The 21,485-nt window shown below is 46.1% G+C and overlaps 2 protein-coding genes across 4 annotated transcripts in view; one reads left to right on the forward strand and one right to left on the reverse strand.

Moving 5' to 3' along the window:
- The window catches only part of IKBKB (inhibitor of nuclear factor kappa B kinase subunit beta), a 94,798-nt gene extending 88,606 nt beyond the window's left edge, over positions 1-6,192 (reverse strand). For 2 of the 3 annotated variants that reach the window (XM_078865623.1, XM_078865622.1), the window contains exon 1: positions 5,684-6,192. The gene's annotated coding sequence lies outside the window, so the exon portion shown is untranslated. The remainder of the gene's footprint in view (positions 1-5,683) is intronic. The other variant, XM_078865624.1, reaches the window with a different exon arrangement.
- A 3,618-nt stretch (positions 6,193-9,810) lies between these two features.
- On the forward strand, positions 9,811-20,929 carry LOC144937771 (stomatin-like). Its single transcript, XM_078865210.1, has 8 exons — positions 9,811-9,904; positions 13,195-13,310; positions 14,294-14,366; positions 15,742-15,839; positions 15,962-15,982; positions 16,893-17,132; positions 19,367-19,501; positions 20,717-20,929. The coding sequence occupies exons 1-8, from the start codon at positions 9,892-9,894 to the stop codon at positions 20,927-20,929; spliced, it is 909 nt and encodes a 302-aa protein (XP_078721336.1). The 5' UTR covers positions 9,811-9,891.
- Positions 20,930-21,485: the final 556 nt, after the last annotated feature.

A 21,485-nucleotide genomic window follows, 5' to 3' on the forward strand; every position in this document is an offset into this window, starting at 1 on the left:
TTAGAATGTACCTGTAGAAAAGAAGGAAAGCGGCCTCCTCGACGAGGGCACAGAAGTGGCTATGTTAATGTGAGAGATTAGCATGATGTTAATGTGAGAAATTAGAGGGCACGGAAGTGGCTATGTTAATGTGAGAGATTAGCCTGATGTTAATGTGAGAAATTAGAGGGTACGGAAGTGGCTATGTTAATGTGAGAGATTAGCATGATGTTCATGTGAGAAATTAGAGGGCACGGAAGTGGCTATGTTAATGTGAGAGATTAGCCTGATGTTAATGTGAGAAATTAGAGGGCACGGAAGTGGCAATGTTAATGTGAGAGATTAGCATGATGTTAATGTGAGAAATTAGAGGGTACGGAAGTGGCTATGTTAATGTGAGAGATTAGCATGATGTTAATGTGAGAAATTAGAGGGCACGGAAGTGGCTATGTTAATGTGAGAGATTAGCCTGATGTTAATGTGATAAATTAGAGGGTACGGAAGTGGCTATGTTAATGTGAGAGATTAGCATGATGTTAATGTGAGAAATTAGAGGGCACAAAAGTGGCTATGTTAATGTGAGAGATTAGCATGATGTTAATGTGAGAAATTAGAGGGTACGGAAGTGGCTATGTTAATGTGAGAGATTAGCATGATGTTAATGTGAGAAATTAGAGGGCACGGAAGTGGCTATGTTAATGTGAGAGATTAGCCTGATGTTAATGTGAGAAATTAGAGGGTACGGAAGTGGCTATGTTAATGTGAGAGATTAGCATGATGTTAATGTGAGAAATTAGAGGGCACGGAAGTGGCTATGTTAATGTGAGAGATTAGCATGATGTTAATGTGAGAAATTAGAGGGCACGGAAGTGGCTATGTTAATTTGAGAGATTAGCATGATGTTAATCTGAGAAATTAGAGGGCACGGAAGTGGCTATGTTAATGTGAGAGATTAGCCTGATGTTAATGTGAGAAATTAGAGGGTACGGAAGTGGCTATGTTAATGTGAGAGATTAGCATGATGTTAATGTGAGAAATTAGAGGGCACGGAAGTGGCTATGTTAATGTGAGAGATTAGCCTGATGTTAATGTGAGAAATTAGAGGGTACGGAAGTGGCTATGTTAATGTGAGAGATTAGCATGATGTTAATGTGAGAAATTAGCATGTAACTGTAGAAAAGGAGAGCGGCCTCGTCGACGAGGGAGTGCAACCCAACGGGTGTAATCCAAAGGGCCTGTGAGAATCTATAATCTGGTTTATTTCCCCAATATTGCTTATTACCCAAAATGCAGTACTCTATAATCCATGGAAGGTAACTATAATGCTGCAGGATAATAATATTGCAGACCTTATTTTACCATCACTGAAAACACCCAGGTCATGATTATTTCACTGTTAGAATAGCATGAATGGCTTAATACATCAAATTGTGAAACATTAATGGAGCACATTTGTTCGCACATCACATTAGCCCGTAAACAAATATAAGTGCCCCCGAATGGAACTATTGTTTTTATTGTCTGTATTTCTTTGGATGCAAGATACATGCAAAACATGAAAATTGTGCATATTTAGTTACATAACATAGCGCAAGAGGAACTACTTGCACAAGTGGGTACGTTACAATTTTAAACAAGTATAGAACAACAATGTAGGGACAGTCTGTATCGATTAGCATGGTGCGAAAGAAGTTCAACATACATAGTCTCCCCGATGATGTATGACCAGTAAAAATGAACACAAACTTGAGCTCTTTGAATTTAAGAAAGAGCCAATGCAATCACAATAATAATTTGCAAAATCTCAAGGCACCATGAGTGAAGAGGACAACGATAACAAGAACCGGGCAGCAAAATAAGAACCAGAGAGGAACAAGGCCAATTAGAATGTGTTATAAACAGATGTGTTTTTCGGCAGGAGCTAAAAATGTCCACGTTATGGAGTTCCACGACTGGGGGCGATCAGTGTCTCACCAATGATAGAGACACACAGCAAGAACACGATTCAGTTTTGTGAGTTCTGGACAAAAACATAGCACATTTGCTACATGAAATGATGCCACTTTGAGAGGTGACATCTCCTTGCACTAAACCAATGTTCTTCAACAAATTTTCAGAGGGGGGAGGGGGGCAATTTCGCTGATAAGACATCATCAGTGTGAGGGCTACCACACATTTTAAACCATTGGGGTTTCACAGCACGATAATGACGGAGGATGTTTTCACATTTGTGTCTTGTTGGGGGCCGCACGACAGGGGCCGAATTAAACGCAACAAGGGGCCACCAGTGGCTTGCGGGCCTTGCAATAAAGAACACCGTACTAAACTGATGCTTAAACTTGAATCAACCAACATTGCGTATCCAACTAGGCTAGAGCCGATTGAGATTAATTATGCGTCTTATAAAGGGGGGCCAAAATGCCAGCAATGACACCAGAAAATGTATCATACATACAGTATTCCGTTCCTATTGTGGAATTGTCAACAAACGTTCAAATGTGACGTTTGTAGATTTTTTAAGTGCTTGATTTACCTGTCCTATACATTGCACTCCTATCGTGTTTTTGTCTTGTTTAGTGTTATAACGTTCCGACCTGCTCCGACTGGACATCTGTGAAAAAAAGCCTTATAGCTCATCGGATTCCTTCAGAATAAATATTCTGATTCTGACATTGTCAAAGGCAATAAACATACACTCTCCAGCAGAAGTCACAGTGTGTGATCCTGTGAGAGATGTAAGTTCTGGGCATGACGGTGCACGCCTGCCTGCTAATTCAGTGTTTCCCAAGCAGCAGCAATGGTGGATCACGTGGACGTCATCATGCGCTGCACGATGATGACCGTCAGAAGATGACAGAACGTGAAATTGATTCCTGATCATTGCTGGTTTTGCCTAAATTATCCCTCATGCAAAACACTCCTGAAAATAAAGTAATTGGCTCAACATTTCAATTCATGACCCTTTTGAAACAGTTACAGTGAAGCTTTTCTGCATATAGGATGGATGTTTATTGTTACACATTGACTGCTGGATTATGTGGTCACAGGCAAATCTAAACTTTACATTCAGCAAATTGCCTTTATGATCAGCATCCTCAAACTTGTCTGCGACACAAGACTACTCATGGTGTAAATTTGGGAAGCCAAGATGCGATAATCGTGCCTCGAGTTCTATTGGTATTTGGTAACAGTTTAGTTCCATTAAAATACATCGCTGTGAACTGACCTGATGATGAGAGCCCTCACTGCTGCATTGTTAATGGTGGGGAGAGGGGCTAAAATTTGCGGGCAGCATTACTCTGATAAGTTGAAATTAGGAATACTGGAGGAAGAGGTTGACTATTGACATTAGGAATGATTGATGAGGGAGAGACAGGACTAAAGTTTAGGGGCTAATATTAATGGTTACAGCCGGAAACAAAAACATTTTTGGTTTGTTAAACGTCATGAGCAGAAATCACAACTAAAATCAGAGGCTATAACTAATAATGTGCAGAAACAATGAGAACAGTTTGAGATTGAGGGATGCCAACCATTCTAAGGTGAATTTGGTAATGTCAAGTTGGAAAGGCAGATGACGGAGGTTCCAAAGTCCGAGTTGGGTCGGAAAAGAGGAGACACGTTCCATGCTGAAGCGAGGCAGCCGGACCACAAAGCGACCAAGCGAATCGACGTCACCTGAGAAGATGTAAGCACACGCAAAGGCACGCGGTTTCTAAACGCAACAACCTTGACTGCGGTGGTAAACATTGATGAGTGTCTGTAGTGATTCGGAGTCAATCACCAGACAGATTAATCTTAATAAAACGAGATGTGAACAGTGAGCCTCAACAGGATAACAATGTATTTTGCTGCACTGCCCTCGTGTGCCCACAGTGCAGCCCTATAACAACATACCTTCAACACATGATGGTCAACCCCACACAAGCATCATCTCCAAGCTCCAATTAAAGCACAGTACCCACAAATTACTCAATTGGGATGACACATTGCAACATCGCCACTCACTGCAAAAATCGCAATGGAGTTTAGACGTTTTCTAGCCAGAGATAACATGTCCATCAACCAAGACCTCAACCACGTTCCTCGCAGCTGACTCAAGCAGCCATCCCCCTTACTGGGGTCGCCCTGCCACTATCCTAGAATCTCACCCAGAGCCAGGAGAACACGGCCAAACAAAGTGGCACAACGCAGACGTCCAGAATAACCCCTCTAATTCTAGACCATTCAAGAACATCAACAGGCCCATTCACACGTCTCCTTCTGAAATGAAAATACAAACCACAGGAGTGCGATTGTGGCCATGCAACTCATCATATGGACCGTAAAGCTAGAGACATATAGAGATTCGGAGACGCATAGAGACTGACGAAATCGGGTGGCTTTGGCGCCATGTGGTCACAAGCCACCACCACCACCACCACCAAAGACAAAAATCCCTCCGATGGCCTTGATAGCCTGCCGGGGCAAGTGCTGTTAGTGAGTAGCACCTACGAAGGGTCGGCACGGCACACGAGAGGTGTGTGGGGTGGCAAGGACCACAAGCACGAACGCATTTCTCTCCCAAGTGGCGAGGTTTACACAGAGCACTCAGGCACCCATTTGAGGCCGAGTCGACCTAGGGGGAGGCACAAAATTCGTTCAGATCATCATAAGCGATAGTTGAGCGTACACCTGTCAAGCCCTCATCAGTGCCCTACCTCATTGCAGACCAATTCGGATCGTATTGGTCACACCGTGCCCTTATAAATCTCAACGTTTATCCTACAAAGTCCCATCAGAAGAGAGAAACGCAAATAAATAAACAAAGTATTGTGCAAGTATTGAAGCGGCTGTACGCCGTATGGACCTGAAAACTCAATTTGCCTGTACAAGACTACGGCTAAACCGTACGGGTTGACAGGTATGGTATGGTTGTGGTGTATAGTCTAGTGTATAGTAGTATATAGCATCCTTGTCAACCCCTTATCAGCGCCCCACCTTCTTACACATTCAGACCGTACTGGTCACCCCGTGCCCCTTATAAATCTCAACGTTTATCCTACAAAACCCCATCACAGGGGAGAAACACAAATAGACAAAAATCTACATTTTTGCCCGTTTTGAAGCGGCTGTACGCCATATGGACCTGAATACTCAATTTCCCTGTACAAGACTACAGGTGAACCGCATGGCTTGACAACTTTGGGTTCGCAGCGCAGCGCGCTAACCACTGCGCCACCGCTCCCCACGACATCCACCACCACCACCACGGGACCGATGCCACGTGAATGACGAACCCCGAGATGCGCGCGGGAACTTCTCCTTCTTGTTGCCCCGGGGGGGACCGAGACCACCCACACGTCCAGAACCCCACCGCGGCCCTCGCGATCCGCGGCCCTCCTCTCGACGAGACCCAAACAGAACACGAGCGGCGCGATTCAAAGGGCGACAGTGGCGACAGTAAAATGGCAAACGGCGTGGCCGCTAGCAGTGTGCCGTTGTTTCGCCTCTCGCGTTAGAGACGTGTTTAAACTCTTCACTCGCACGGAGGCAGTAATGACATTCTGCAGGAACTGTGCGGACGCTGTTCCGGTCATTCTTTCAGCCCGCGCCGCGTCCATCCGCCTTTTCATTCTGTCCTCATGACACTGCGGCAGTGTTGTGGCGACATGGGGTACAGATGTGGTGACAGGGCATTATTGTGATGATGGACAAGCCGTACCTTGTACTCTAGTAGCAGTGCCTTAGGTCGCTAATCCGCACTCCGCAAGCCGGCCCAGCCAAAGCCCACCAAGCCAAGTCACGTGGCGTTCCGGGAAATATCGACCCGAGATTGGGGAGAGCTGGGAAAGAGATACTGGGTAGAGGGACACTGGGGAGAGAGACACTGGGGAGGGGGATTGGGGAGAGGGGCACTGGGGAGTGATGGGAGAGGGGCACTGGGGAGGTGGACTGGGGAGTTCTGGGAGAGAGACACTGGGGAGTGATGGGAGAGAGATACTGGGGAAGGGGGATTGGGGAGAGGTGGGGGAGACACTGGAGAGAGACACTGGGGAGACACTGGGGAGAGGGATTGGGGAGACACTGGAGAGAGACACTGGGGAGAGGAGAGCTGGGAGAGAGACACTGGGGAGTGCTGGGAGAGAGCGACACTGGGGGGTGTCGTGCACGGCCAATGCAGAGGGGGGGGGTCCCGCGCACGCGGAAGTGGGAGCCGCCGCCAAGAGGCTCGCGGTAGCCACCGCGGGGGGGCGCTCGCCCCGCGCGCCCATTGGCCAGAGCGCGCGCGCCGCCCCAACCCGATTGGTGCGCTCGCCGCTCGGCCAATGGGAAGCGTCGCTCCGCTCCCCCCTCCCCTCACCCCACCCTCCCGCGTGTGGACCAATGGGAAGCACCGCTTCGTTCCTCCATTCCTCCCCACCCCCCGCCTATGCATGCTAAGGAATTGAACTTCCGCTTTGAGGGCGCGTGGGGTTTCGTTTTCGCAGCGCGCATGCGCGTGCGGGCGTATGACGTCACGCGCACGCACGCGCTTCGGATTAATCTCGTGATTGTGCGTGCAACGGTGATGTAGCACAACGGGGAAGATGTGGCCGCTACTTCATACCTGTCAACCCACACGGCTTAACCCCGTATTCTTGTACAGATAAATTTAGTTTTCAGGTCCATACGGCGTTCAGCCGTTTCAATACGGGCAAAACAATTGTTGTCTACTTTTTTTATTTAAAGCTTTCGTGACTGCAGGAATTCATATTTTTGGTTCTTTCGGTAAAGTCACGTAGAAGGGAAATAATACAAATATAAACCAATAAAAATTCTCACGACGTTTTCACACCTGATGATGATTGCTTGTGTTGCAGTCGAAACGTCGTGATAAATCTTCTTGGTTCTTTTGGTAAAGTCACGTAGAAGGGAAGTAATAAAATAATAAAAATAAAACATAATAAAACAATTCTCACGACGTTTCGGCCACAACGCAAGCAGCCGTCCTCAGGCGAAGAATGAGACATTATCAAGCTAGGAGCATATATAGGTGTAGCGAGGAGGAGCGCCTTAACAAAAGAATGTGCATATGAAGAGGAATTTAGCATACCAATGGGCAATGCGTAGGAGGTGGGCGGAGGGGTTTCAAAGTCCCATTATGCCCATGCATTATGCAGGATCAACAGCACCACGGGGGGGCGCAAGGAACAGCGTTAATAAAGGAAAGGAATGTTAATGATATGTAGCTGCATTTACCAAACAACCACGTAGAAAACCAAAGTAAAAACTACATAAAAAACTAAAATATAAACTGATACTTACTATACTCTACAATAAGCTGAGTTACTAACAACAAATAATAAATTACAATTCTACGTCGTAAGAAGTATATAATATACTTCCAACTAAACTTTATTCTCTTAGCATATACAGTACTATATACTGCCATAGATAAACCCAACATTAAATTATATACTGTATTGCTGTAAACCACCCTATACTTTATACATTTTAATATAACACTATGTATTATTCAACTCACCCTAATGTGTATCGAAATGGTTTATTACGTCCTTCCAATGATTGCTAAGCCTGAATCCATCTTCTCGGTTAAAATTGTCTCTGTGTTTGTATATGTGGATCGCCTCATGAACGAATCTCTCATGATAGCCAGATGGCTTGCAGAGAACCTCCGTCTTGGAGAAGTCAATGTCATGTGAGCCCACTGAGTTGTAACAGTGGTCTGCCACGGCTGATGAGAGATTCGTTCATGAGGCGATCCACATATACAAACACAGAGACAATTTTAACCGAGAAGATGGATTCAGGCCTAGCAATCATTGGAAGGACGTAATAAACCATTTCGATACACATTAGGGTGAGTTGAATAATACATAGTGTTATATTAAAATGTATAAAGTATAGGGTGGTTTACAGCAATACAGTATATAATTTAATGTTGGGTTTATCTATGGCAGTATATAGTACTGTATATGCTAAGAGAATAAAGTTTAGATGGAAGTATATTATATACTTCTTACGACGTAGAATTGTAATTTATTATTTGTTGTTAGTAACTCAGCTTATTGTAGAGTATAGTAAGTATCAGTTTATATTTTAGTTTTTTATGTAGTTTTTACTTTGGTTTTCTACGTGGTTGTTTGGTAAATGCAGCTACATATCATTAACATTCCTTTCCTTTATTAACGCTGTTCCTTGCGCCCCCCCGTGGTGCTGTTGATCCTGCATAATGCATGGGCATAATGGGACTTTGAAACCCCTCCGCCCACCTCCTACGCATTGCCCATTGGTATGCTAAATTCCTCTTCATATGCACATTCTTTTGTTAAGGCGCTCCTCCTCGCTACACCTATATATGCTCCTAGCTTGATAATGTCTCATTCTTCGCCTGAGGACGGCTGCTTGCGTTGTGGCCGAAACGTCGTGAGAATTGTTTTATTATGTTTTATTTTTATTATTTTATTACTTCCCTTCTACGTGACTTTACCGAAAGAACCAAGAAGATGAATCCCTGCAGTCACGAAAGCTTTAAATCGAAAAATGTCGTGATAAATAATTTTGTTTTATATTTTTATTATTTTATTATTTCCCTTCTACGTGACTTTACCGAAAGAACCAAGAATATGTTGTCTATTTGTTTGTGTGATGGACTGTAGGAAGAATGTTGATATGTATAAGGGCGCGGGTGACCAATAAGGTCTGTAATAATGTAGGCACTGATAAGGGGTTGATAGATATGCTACTTGAGCATATTGACACAAGACAGAGGAAAGTAGAAACACATGACGAAATGTGCAGTCGACACCTACGGTCTATCTGCCCATTGATAGGGATAATGTTGACAGCCCCTACGGCCCTCCACTCGGATGCATGCACTGTGGTGTGAACCTCTAGTGGGGGAGGGGGGGGCTCTGGTGAAATCGGTCAGAGTTGGTCAGCAGGTTCAACAAAATTAATTTGAAACAGTTCTGGATCCTGCTGATTGAATTCACGAGCGTCAATAAACTCAAACAACCAAGTCAACAAAGTCTCTTTCATAACGTATATGGAATGTAATTGATTTAATTAGTTTTTGGCGAGGGACACCTGAGTCAACTCGTGACAACGCCACAATTCAGTTTTCATTAGACCTAAACAGACAGGCCTATAAAGAGATCTGCAAGTTGTTGTGCACCAGCAGTAGACAGAGACTGTTAAAGCAAGTGCAGTACGGTAATTTCAAAGCATATGAATGTATCCCACATTGAACATTTTTCTGTAAGATGTGGAACGATCCCTTTCCAAATGCTGTATTAAATCACACATTGAGAAGTCGTACAAAATCAGTGAGGTATCTATAATTGAAACACCCTTTACATTGAAATTGGGAGGGGAAAGTCACAAATACAGCACACCTGCATTCATGCTTCCCAATTAGTGCCTCGACTTGCACACTCAAATCACTTTGTAAATGGAACTCAAGGAGTGCCCCAGTGGACATGCAACGTTTATGTTAATTGGTTGGCTATGTTAGGATCTGAACTTGTATGTATAGATGTTGAACTTCTTTCACACCGTACGTCGATATACGGCGCTAATCTGAGGTGCATTCATATGTTTACATGAATTCGCAGGGCCCCTTGTTCGTTTGTTCACGCACAGCGCGCGCCACCACTCCACAGCAAAAGCCATGCGATGACCACGTGGACGGTGTTTTGTGTGCCCCACCAAACATGGAGCTGGGTGTGTGTGTGACTGTGGGGCTGGGTGGTTTGTCGGGGTTGCCTTGTATGCGGAGCTGTTGGCAATCCCCTGGTTAGAGAGAGAGTTACTCGCACGCATAAAGCGGCTACAGCTGACCGGATCAGTGATCGAGAGTGGGTACAACTCAGATCCGTGAGCAGCAGTGTGGAGGGCCATTGTATAAGAGCGAGCCAACATCTCAACATGAACATCACAGGTGTGGCTAAGTGCGCGGTCTGTAGGAGCAGACGGAGTTCACCTGCAGTGTGGTTCGTGTGGCGACGGTAGTTAACGTGTTTGGGAGTGCTAAGAGAGAAGCATGCTGTCCCATACTGGACTGAATGTATATTATTCTATGCTGTACCTATGTTGTATCTTGATTATATTTTTTTAATAGAATGGATTCGCTACAGAATCATGTAAACGTGCGTTTACCTGACTGACCTGATTCACAGCTTAACACACTGGTCAACAACACTGCCTTAAAAGAACAAACCAAATCTATACCAAATATGTATTCAATAGCACGTGATGTAGTATGAAGAAGGGCTATTTCCCGAAACATTGTCAATTGTTGTATTTTAAAGCAGCGTCTTTGACGAGTATGAGGTTGTTGTTAAGTATACATCTGCCAACGCAGCAGCATCACCAAATAATTTGATTCCCTGCTGCTGGACTGTTGCGTCTAATTGTTATCACGTTATAATGCAGCGTGTGGTGGTCTCCTTCGGCCATCATCTGCCCGTGTAAAGTACATTACATGTGTCAGAAATTAAAATGGGGGCAAATAAAGCTTACATTTCGATGGTATTATGATTATAAATGTAGACCCCCACAAATACGAAATGGTTTGAACGTGGACCGTTAACTTTGTCACACATGTTCATCATGTGTCTCTGGGTAGTGGTCTGCTTTTTAAAACGAGCGTTCACAAGTTCTATCTTTGCAAAACGCAAGTGTCCTGCTGCTGCTGTTGTTGCAGGGAGAAATGTTGGGTGTATTTTTGGAAAGGCAGCCTGAGAGCGTGTAACTCAAGCCTGGCGAAAAGCGTCGAGTGCCATTCTCACAACGGCACAGTTCCAATCAGACCCTGACAATAACTACCATATCCACTCATAATTATGAATTAGATTTAAAGGTGCCCTTAAACAATGGATCTCAGAGCGCCATCTATATAAAGGAGTGAAATATAAGGGAAGTAACTCGGGAGAAATAGACGACAGGGGTGCTCTTTATTGCAAGGCCCGCGGGCCACTAGCGGCCCATGGTGGCCTTTAGTGCGGCCCCCGACAATACACAACACGTGAAAACACCCCCGGTATCGTGGTGCTGTCAAACCCCAATGGTTTCAAATGTGTGGCGGCCCTCACACTCTTCTTGGTTCTTTCGGTAAAGTCACGTAGAAGGGAACTAATAAAATAAAATAAATTAAACATAATATAATTCTCACGACGTTTCGGCCACAACGCAAGCAGCCGTCCTCAGGTGAAGAACAGGGCTGTCGGAAAGACAGCGTCCGAATGAACACCACCAAGCTTGGTGAAAGTGACCCCCTCTGAAAATTTACGAAGAACACTGGATTGAGAAGACAAGATAGAGAATGAAAGAGAGAGTAGGCCATTTTTTAGATGGGGTCTTCAACCGGGACACCTTAAGTCTCCATTACTGCGATTTTTTGACCTCGAAGGGCAGGGGAATTCCAAAGCCTGGGCGCCGTGCAGACAAAAGAGCGACGGTCACCCCCAAGTTTGAAGCCTGGAGCACGATACGCTTATCGGGTGGGGGAGGACGGTCGGTGGATCTCAGGCTCCCACTGGCGGAGCGTGTGGGCTCAGGGGTCACCAACCTGCGGCTCTTTGGCTTCCCCCCCCCCCTTACGGCTCTTTGGCTGCTGCCTTGCGGGCAGTCGTTTTTTTACTTAAATATTAAACATAATTTTACGTAAAGAAAATGTATTCAATGCGACAGGGAATTGGCCACGATGGAATGTCTTGGTGACCACAAAATCTACAGTTGAAATGTCTATTATTGTTAAAGAATAACTAAGGGGGGAAAAACTAAATAGACGCATATTCTTTGGGTCTTTCGGTAAAGCCACGTAGATAGAAAAAAGATAACAAATAATAACAATATCACGACGTTTCGATCGCAATCGTCATCAGACGAGAGCTGCTGAAGCACCTCAGCAGCTCTCGCCTGATGACGATTGCTTGTGTTGCGATCGAAACGTCGTGATATTGTTATTATTTTCATTATATTTTTTCTATCTACGTGGCTTTACCGAAAGGCCAAAAGAATATAAATTCCTGCAGTCACGAAAGCTTTAAGTCAAAATTTAAATAGACGCAGTTTATTGCATGACCTATTTTGTTTAAGTGAGAATGTGTGTTGTCATCTGCCGTATGTATATCTGCTGTGTGTGTGTTTTGTGTACAAGTCGCTCTGCGTGTGATGCAGCTCTCTGAACTATTTTGGTCAAAAACAAAAACACAAAAAGTGGCTCTTCTTCTTTGAAAGGTTGCCGACGCCTGGTGTAGCTGAACCAACTCCTGGATGTATGGTGGAGCAAGCCAAGCCTTACACAGCGCACTAATTCGGTATTCACTATTGAAGCATTGCACAATCCGTAGCATATCCGACTCAGAATCAGAATCTTTCTTTAGACTGGAGGAATCCGATAAGCTATGGAGCACTTTTTTTACAGATGTCCAGCATAGGCGGGTCAACAAGTTACAACAGCCAAACAATACTTACAAAAACGATGGTAGTGCAAAACAGAGAAAAATGTAAGCAAGTCACTAAATATAAATCAAGAATAAATTACTTATATAAGTTCCATTTATCAAGCTTGGGCAAGGCAACAACAATAACAAAAACAAACCAGTCCCAGACCACACCAAGATACTGTAACACTCAGTCCCTCAATAAAATGGAAAGTAAACGTTGAAATATCGATACACAGTTAAAGATCAAAGTTACTAATCACATTTGCAAAATGTGGCTGTATCCAGCACGACTCTTCTGTCTCGGTATATGTTTTGAAGGACGATCTACGATGTTAAGGGACTCACTGGCGACTGAGGAAAAGACGATGTATGAAAAGTGAGAGATATAATCATGTAAAGAAGATGACACAACATGCACAAATACTCCACTGGGTGTGGGCCGTTCATTGATCGGCGCGGATACGTGACTTGGATATCCGGCATACTCCACTGCCATTACGTTACCAACTTTCATTACTGCACTGCGACTTTGTGGTAAACTATTTCTAATTATTGTACGTACAACCTCTGAAACTAATGGCAACTGTCACACCCAGACATTCGCAATCATGATGATAATATAATTAAATAGCTGTAAAGCAAAAGCACCGGGCTCCGTGAGTGGTCAAGAGAAAGTCAAGGCATTTTCCTTTTGTAGATTAAATAGGATAAGGAGGAAGACGTGGACGCGAGGGAATGATGAGCAAATCCGTTGAACAAATGAGCTATGTGTGTCGCGCAGGGGACAGCGATGGCAAGAGGCTGGAGAAGACAGGATGTTGCGAGAAGCTGCTTGGCATTCTCTCCATGGTCGTCATCATCTTGACCTTCCCTCTCTCCGTCTGGTTCTGCCTCAAGGTCGGTCGCGGATCCATCCATGAGCTATCCTTAAATTCCAACAAACTCGGTTGGAACACTTGTGTCTGTGTTGTTTTTCTTCAACATGTATGTGTGATCAGCAGCAGGACAATCTTTTATTAAAACTCCGAAACGCCCTTAAAATAGTAGTCGCTCGTCATCGTGGGCCCAACCTGATAGTGGCATCGCTTTTAGGTTGTATCCTTACACAGACACTCAGCGTCACATAGTTTGTCACACGCACACCGCTACCAATGTGCACACATTTCCACCGTGCAGATGAGATAGGCATTTGCATTAAAGACCCAAATAGGGGCCGTCCATAAATGACGTCACACACCTAGGGGGGGGGGAGTCAGACATTTGTGACGATGTGTGACGAGGAAGGGGGGGTTTGATAAACGTGACGTCAAATCAAAATGCGCAACTTTAAATAATTATAGAATTGTTATAACAACACTAATTGTTATAACAACACTCCTACAACATCAGAGTGCAGCGCCACATTAAATACGTACTACAATAACAATAGTTTCGATTTAAAGCTTTCGTGACTGCAGGGATTCATCTTCTTGGTTCTTTCGGTAAACCAAGAAGAAGAATAACAATAGTTTAAAGCGATTTGAAGCATGTTTATTTTCACGTGAAACGGAATAGTCATACTCTTTGGTTCTTTCGGTAAAGTCACGTAGGTAGAAAAATAATGGATCACGACGTTTCGATTGCAACACAAGCAATCGTCATCAGGTGGGACAACCACAGCAAGTTGTCTTGCTGATGATGATTGCTTGTGTTGCGATCGAAACGTCGTGATCTATTCTTTTTCTACCTACGTGACTTTACCGAAAGAACTAAAGAATATGGATTCCTGCAGTCACGAAAGCTTCAAATCAACAGAATAGTCATTCGCTTTATCCCCGTGTGCTTAACAAACCTTGAAGCTGGACTGGACTGATTTGTATCGTCTCTTCGTCGATCGGCAGGTGGTGAGGGAGTATGAGAGGGCCGTGGTCTTTCGCCTGGGCAAGTTATTGCCTGGAGGAGCCATCGGGCCAGGTTTGTTTGCCTCGAAATCGTCGGTCGCGTCGGACAATCCGAGCACCTGCCACGGTGAGGTCCGCGTGGCAGCGCCGTCCAGCATGGCCTCGTCCTGGATGATCCATGAACAAAGCCCAGCGTGGGCGCTCTACGTTGCACGAACATGCATTTTGTTGGTATCGAGAAGGGTTATTTTACAGATTTAGATTTATTTAAATACCAGCTGTGACTCTATCAGTGTCTTGCCCTGCACCTCCGATTCGCACGATTAGCTACATACAGTGCGAAAGAAGTTCAACATACACACGTACATTTTCTACATAGCCACCCAAAGGAGATGACTTCACGTATATTATTTGGTTGTGAAATCCCTGTTGCAGTTTCATCATCATAATATTAAATATGCTTCAAGATACTAACAGCCCGATCCATGCATTGGCGTAAAGGGCTTTTCTTTGAATACAAATAAAACAGCCACATCTGAAGGAAAATAAAAATGTGGATGCTTTTTCCATACAATAAGTGGAGGAAACTGTTATTTCACTAGGACATGAATCAGGCTCCAAATCTCCTTCAGAGAGTGGAAAAGTTTATAGCAGCAGCTGAGTAGTGCAACAACATTCACTCAGTCGTATTTGGAAGTGGAAATCATAATCATGATCAGCCTTAGTCATTCCACTGAGAAACACTTTGACACGTTATACGAGCGCGCTTCAGATTTAATGACAAAGAGGCAACACACATAGCTTACATCCCCTTTTCACTCCACTGCTGGATGAAGGCCTCCGCACGATGTGTTGGACACGAGTGTTGGTTTGGCCATACTTGGCGCACAATATTTCACGGATATAAATGACCGTGACTCTTCAGGCACTGGCCCCAGCTCAGATTGAACGCTGCCGCGAATGTGAAGTGGGATGATTGGCCCCATTGCAGACAGAGGGAGAGGAGGGGGAGGAAGAGGTTGCGAGTCGCGCCGCTGCTGCTATTGTGGAGAGTTCCACCATGAGACGTAGTGATGGGAGACGTAGTGATGGACGGCCGAAAGTAGAGGCGAGGTGGCACAGGCAGGTGATCTTGTAGCTGACCCTGCTGGCGATGAGAAGCCAGATGAGGGAGGTGAAGAAATCTAGCCGAAGATAATGTCAAAATGTGAGTGTAAGATTCCCTAGTTATTTGAACTTTGACCAAAGCAAGCCCAGGACTGTTGAAATATACATGGATAACGGTTTGGCACAAGTCACTGCATAATATACTGTACACACCGTTCAGGATTAAAATTCAACTGCGATAACTGACAAAGCAATCACGTTCGAGAATGAACTCTCTTAAACAATGCTGTGCGAGGATTGTCATTGAAATGCATCCGATTTATTTCCTCCCCCTGCGCCAGGCTTGTTTTTAGTGATGCCCTGCATAGACACCTTCGTGAAGGTGGACATGAGGACAGTCACGTTTGACGTTCCACCCCAGGAGGTGAGGCTCGGCCCGGTTTCTGCTTCTCTTGAGTCAGCAAGGAGGCTTCCACCTAGGCTGGCGGCTCAAATCGATTTGATGGGAGGAGGGCAGTTGAATCGACCAATGAGATCCTATTTCTCTAGAGGGGCGAGGAGAAACCCCCCCCACGCCCCCATATAAACTTTAAATTGACTTAAGGTCAATTCTTAATCAATTGGTTCTATCGGAATAGATAAAAAAAAAGACGAGAACTACTTACATTTTCAACTCGTGTTACGTTGCTATACTATATTTTAAACAGTTTTATCGCGTGTTTTTTATTTATTTAAAAAAACCCACAAAAAACATTTTAAAAATGCCAGTAAACCTTTAGGTGGGGTGCCTCTCTAATGCCCCAAATAAAACTATGGCGCCTTAAGTCTCCCTTTATGTGTGACTAACCCAGTTTCCTGAAACTGTTTCCAGAACTAAAAAGTGGGTTTAACACACAGGCATTCACGACCAATATGATTCATAGTTGATTTTTCGCTAACAGCACATGCCCCAACAGTCTGTCAAGGCTATGTGGGGGATCTTTGCCTTTGTGCCCCTGTGCATCCGTCGGCTCGGGTGCCGTCTATAAATAACGTCTCGCACCTAGGTGGGGGGGGGGGGTCAGACATTTGTGACGATGTGTGACGAGGGGGGGGGAGGTTTGAGAAATGTGACGTCACATAAAAATGCGCAACTTTAAATAAATATAGACAACACGTTCTACTTAATTAAATACACTTTTAAATAAATGTTTTCTCCTACAACATCAGAGTGCAGCGCCAAATTAAATACGCACTACAATGACAATAGTTTAAAGCGATTTGAAGCATGTTTTATTTTTGGGGGGGGGCAGAGCTTTGTGACGTCATATTTGAGGGGGGGTCTGACTTTTTGTGACGCCGTGTGACGAAGGGGGGGGGGTCAAAAATCGTCCAAAATCGCGTGCCGTCATTTATGGACGGCCCCTCGATGCGCACGAATCCACAACCACGCAAACCGCGCGGCAGACACTCCGATTGCCCCCGCGGTAGCGCAGATGAGCAGCGTCGCCACCCCCTCAAGGCGGCGGCCTCGCCCGCCTCGTTGCAGATCCTGACGCGGGACTCGGTGACGGTGGCCGTGGACGCCGTGGTCTACTACCGCGTGCACGATGCCACCGCGGCCGTCACCAACGTGGTCTACGCCGACGGCGCCACGCGGCTGCTCGCGCAGACGGCGTTGCGCAACGTGCTGGGCACCCGCAGCCTCTCCGACATCGTGTCGGAGCGAGAGGTCATCGCCCGCAGTATGCAGGTGCACGCCTCCAAGCCGCAAAGGTCATCGGCGCTCAAAGCCTCGGCTTGTGTTGTTGCTGCTGCTGCTGCTGCTCTGGAGACCGGGGAGACGGATGATCGATGTTCGCTCGCCACGCTGATGGCATTTGCCGTGATTTGTCACTGAACAGAGGGCTCCCATCTTCCACTCCGAAAGTCACCGATGCCACCAGTAGCCTCCTTGCCACCCACCTTCCTTGTTGTAGCTCAATCCATCGGAACTGTGGCGTGACAACTTTGGGAGCGCATGGCACAGTCAACGATATGCAAACGTTAAAACAAATGCTAAACGCTGAAGATTATGGGCAACTATGTAAAACATGTATTGTTTACTGGAACAATTCACCTGGATGAGCGCTGGAGATGGAACACCTCGTGTCCAAGTGTGCCCAGGGCACTCGGCTCTCGCTCTCGCCGGCCATGCGTATTAGGAGAGGCGGCGATGTCCAATGTAATAATTCTGAACCAACATTTTTGTTTGACGACTAGACGAACTTGGCGGGAGTGGGAGGGGGACAGGTGAGCTGAGCCTTTAGCCATGTGGGGGGCCGGCAGGGGAGGAGGGGGGGGGCGGTCAGCCCCCTTTGGCCCCCTGATGCTTCAGAGAGCGATGGCACATTGCAGTGGTTGGAGGCCAGCAGCTGTCTTTGCTTTCCCATTGTAGAGGCCGCGGAATGTACATTTGGCTGTGCCCGTGCTGTTATTTTTGTGCTCAGCACTATGAACCCAACGACCTCACTTTTAACTCCCAGCCGCGGTTGACATCGGGAGCGAGTGATATCTGAACTGGGTCCTGGGCCCCTTTCTTCACCAACCCATAATGACCAGCGTGGGGAAGCACGGTCAAAAAATTCCCCACGACCAACAGTGGGGAGGCCTTCATCCAGCAGTAGATCGACTGAGATCACGTGCATTTGTCTATTTACAGTGCTACAATTACCAGGCATTTAAGGATGCATCAAATGATCAACTAAAGTGCATTATTTAATTATAAAAAATGCATCGATCGTGAGTAAGAATCGATTTTCATTTGGGGACCTGTCATCACGTGTTCATGTTAATTAAACGAGCAGAGAAAAGGGGCAACAGTAGTCAAAATAGTTCAGGAAAGTCGACTACCTACCTTTAAGCGCCTTCTAAAAAAAAAACTTTTTTTTATTTAACTTGAACTGAGCTGATTTCTGATCTGGGCTCCACACCTCAGGGTCGCTGCCTTCGGGCAAGTGAAAATTCTGCGAGTTATTTATTACCATTCTTATTACAATGGCCAGCTGATCTAAAGGAGTAGGCCATGGACTATGCCCCTTGACGGTCCCAAGTGCACAGAAACAGAATAGGATGCAGAAATTTAAACACATTCAGAGGGGCCTTCGGCACAGGAGTTCCCACGGCTGGCTTAGGGTCACCGATGGAGATGAGGATTGAGGCAGACTGAACGTCACCTGCATATAAAGAAATGCAGCACTCTTAATCGTGGACATGCAACAAATCGCTGTCTCCCAGTGATCTTACGGCTCATCACAATAAGGGGTTGTGATTCTGTTGAAGAATTGATAATTTTTGTCCGATTATATCTTTTTTTTTAAGGCACCGTTATTGACACAGGTGGAGTTTTTTTGTTTTGTGCTGTCAATTGTTAAATATAATTAGCTTAATTTGACGTAATGTAACATGCTTATTATTGGAAATGACTTTAAAAATTGTAAATATTTGATTGCTATGCAACACTTCGAGATATGTATATCGTATTTTTACTGAATGTAATTTCTTCCCATGTTCATGGCTTTACAGTTGCTGTTTAAGACGGCTCTTAAAACCACGAGTGCCATGCATCCTGAAGTGCTCTTGAAATCCCAGTTAGGGGTCATCTCAGCTCCAACTACATCGCTTCAGGGTTGCTAGAGTAGGTACCACTGCGCGGGAGACAACAGCCACCACGCTGTAGAGAAGAAAGGTATAATGTCCACCACTGACTCAGGGTCGTAAATGGAGATGAGTCACCACCCATCGACTTATCGTTTGCGACGGCAGCAACTTTACTTGACCCAGGACCAACTGTGGCCAGTGCTGTTTTTTTTTTATTAACAGCGATGGCTTCTCCGATGTGTTTTTGTGTTGTAGCGAGTGTTGTCCGGCATGCTGTACAACCTAAAAAACAGACGTGGTAGTAGTAGTCGCGCTGGGTTATGTCACCCTTATTATCGCACCCCACAGACAAGTCTAGATGAGGCGACGGAGCCCTGGGGCATCAAGGTGCAGCGTGTGGAGATCAAGGACGTGCGTCTGCCACCGCAAATGCAGCGAGCCATGGCAGCTGAGGCGGAGGCGATCCGTGAGGCGCGTGCCAAGGTAACACCGCCCGGCTTGGCGAGCCAATACATCATCCCCGTGGGCTAAGGGTGTAATGGGCTCTCCACTGGAACAATGTTCCATGCCACTCCTCAATGCTGTGTGAACCACAACCCTGTTATTTTCGTAGGCAGCTGTCTATGTTGGATGCTCTTAGAATCCGATGGGGCCCTCTAGGCTTCATCACCTTCACCATTTGTCCTCCTCATGTGGGGGTCTGCTGCCATCCTGCTTCTCTTTCTCCACTCATTCCTGTCCTGGGCCATCTCCCCATCCACTCCAACATTCCTTCGTATCCTGGCTCACCACTTTGAACCACCTCTTTCTAGGCCACCTTGGGGCTTCCATGTTCATCACTTTTCTTCCAATTTGGTTTCCCGCTTTTATTATGAAATGCCTTGGCCGTCTTACTTCGACTCTTTTCGGCTTGTATGAGATGGGCACCATTCTCGTCTGCTTGATCTCTTCATTTCTGGGGCCATCTTTTTCTCAATTGTCAGGACGCTTTCGTGGTTCTAATGGTTAGCAGACTAGACTCCCAATCCAGAGGTCGCCTGTTCGATTCAAGCTCCTTGCGCAGCAGTCAAAACATTGGGGCAAGTATCCTACTCTTCCTCCGTCCGCCCAGCAGCTTAAATGCATATACACAGTTTAATCGACAGGTTGCGCATGTTTGGGGTAAAGTATGGGCACTAACACATTCCTACGGAGGGAGCTGGTAGGAACGTTGGGTTGCTCAGTCAATGGCCAGGGTCAACGGCGGCGTGGTGTATTCCGCAAATATGCCCGACTGTGAGGGCGGGCACAAGCCGGCATGAGTAGGTTAAACGTTGAGTTTTATAAGGGCACCACGGGGTGACCAGCCCCTCCCCACCCAGCCCCACCCCCCACCCTCCCCACCCAGCCCCCTCCCACCCTCCCCACCCAGCCCCTCCCCACCCTCCACACCCCACCCTCCCCAACCCAGCGTCTCCATCCCCACCCAGCCCCTCCCTGCACGACGGACACAATAATCCCCTGTGGGCTGGTGTAACCAGGAGGTTCCTACCAGTACAAGTCGTCTAACCAGTGTAGAATAATGGGTCAATTATACTCAGTGGGTGGTGCTGCTTCTACCAAGCGGTGGTATGACCCAAGAAATCGCAGGGCCGGACCATGACCTCGTATTTCTAGTCAAATCGGACCCATTATCTCCCGCCTTCCCTGAACTGGCAGGTTGTGTCGGCGGAGGGGGAAATGAACGCGTCGCGTTCCCTCAAGGAGGCGGCCATCGTGCTCGGGGAGTCGTCGGGCGCCTTGCAGCTGCGCTACCTGCAGACGCTCAACAACATCGCAGCCGAGCGCAACTCCACCATCATCTTCCCCATCCCCATAGACATCCTCAGCGCCCTGCGCAGCAACAGTAACAGTAGCAGCAACATGCTCTGATGGCTTCCAAGCCGGGACTCTGCCACACTTTACAAAGTCTGGGGAAGGGTAGGGGGGGGGGGTGTTCTATGAGTGAATAGTTCCCGGTGGTTATTGGTTAGAAATTAAATCCGTGAAGTTTGCCCCCCACTTCGATATGCATAATAGTTCGAATGTACTTTAATTGTATTACATTTACACAACTGCTGGCTGCTACTGGCTCAGCACCGAGCCCGTTTGTGCACCTACTATGTATTTACAGGTTCCATCATCGACAAAAAAATCAACATTGTTCCGAGGTTAATGACATCAAAATTGAAAGCGGGCTTGGGCAGAACGCGTCGCTAAAAAAGATGATGAACGACAGTCAAGAATGATAATGAAGTGGCTGCTAAGGGATAAAAACGTCCGAGAAAAACGTACACCGAGGAGATGGAGCAATAAATTGAATTCAGTTCACGTGCCTTCATCCAGCAGCGGATTGATGCAGGCTAATAATGAAGAAATGTAAGCGCGTTAACTCTGCTCACTCGAGGCTTCAGTATCATTTCTCTGGTCACTCAACAAGCATCGATCC

This window comes from Lampetra fluviatilis, chromosome 20 (assembly GCF_964198595.1).
Source record: "Lampetra fluviatilis chromosome 20, kcLamFluv1.1, whole genome shotgun sequence".
NCBI classification, from domain to species: Eukaryota; Metazoa; Chordata; class Hyperoartia; order Petromyzontiformes; family Petromyzontidae; genus Lampetra; species Lampetra fluviatilis.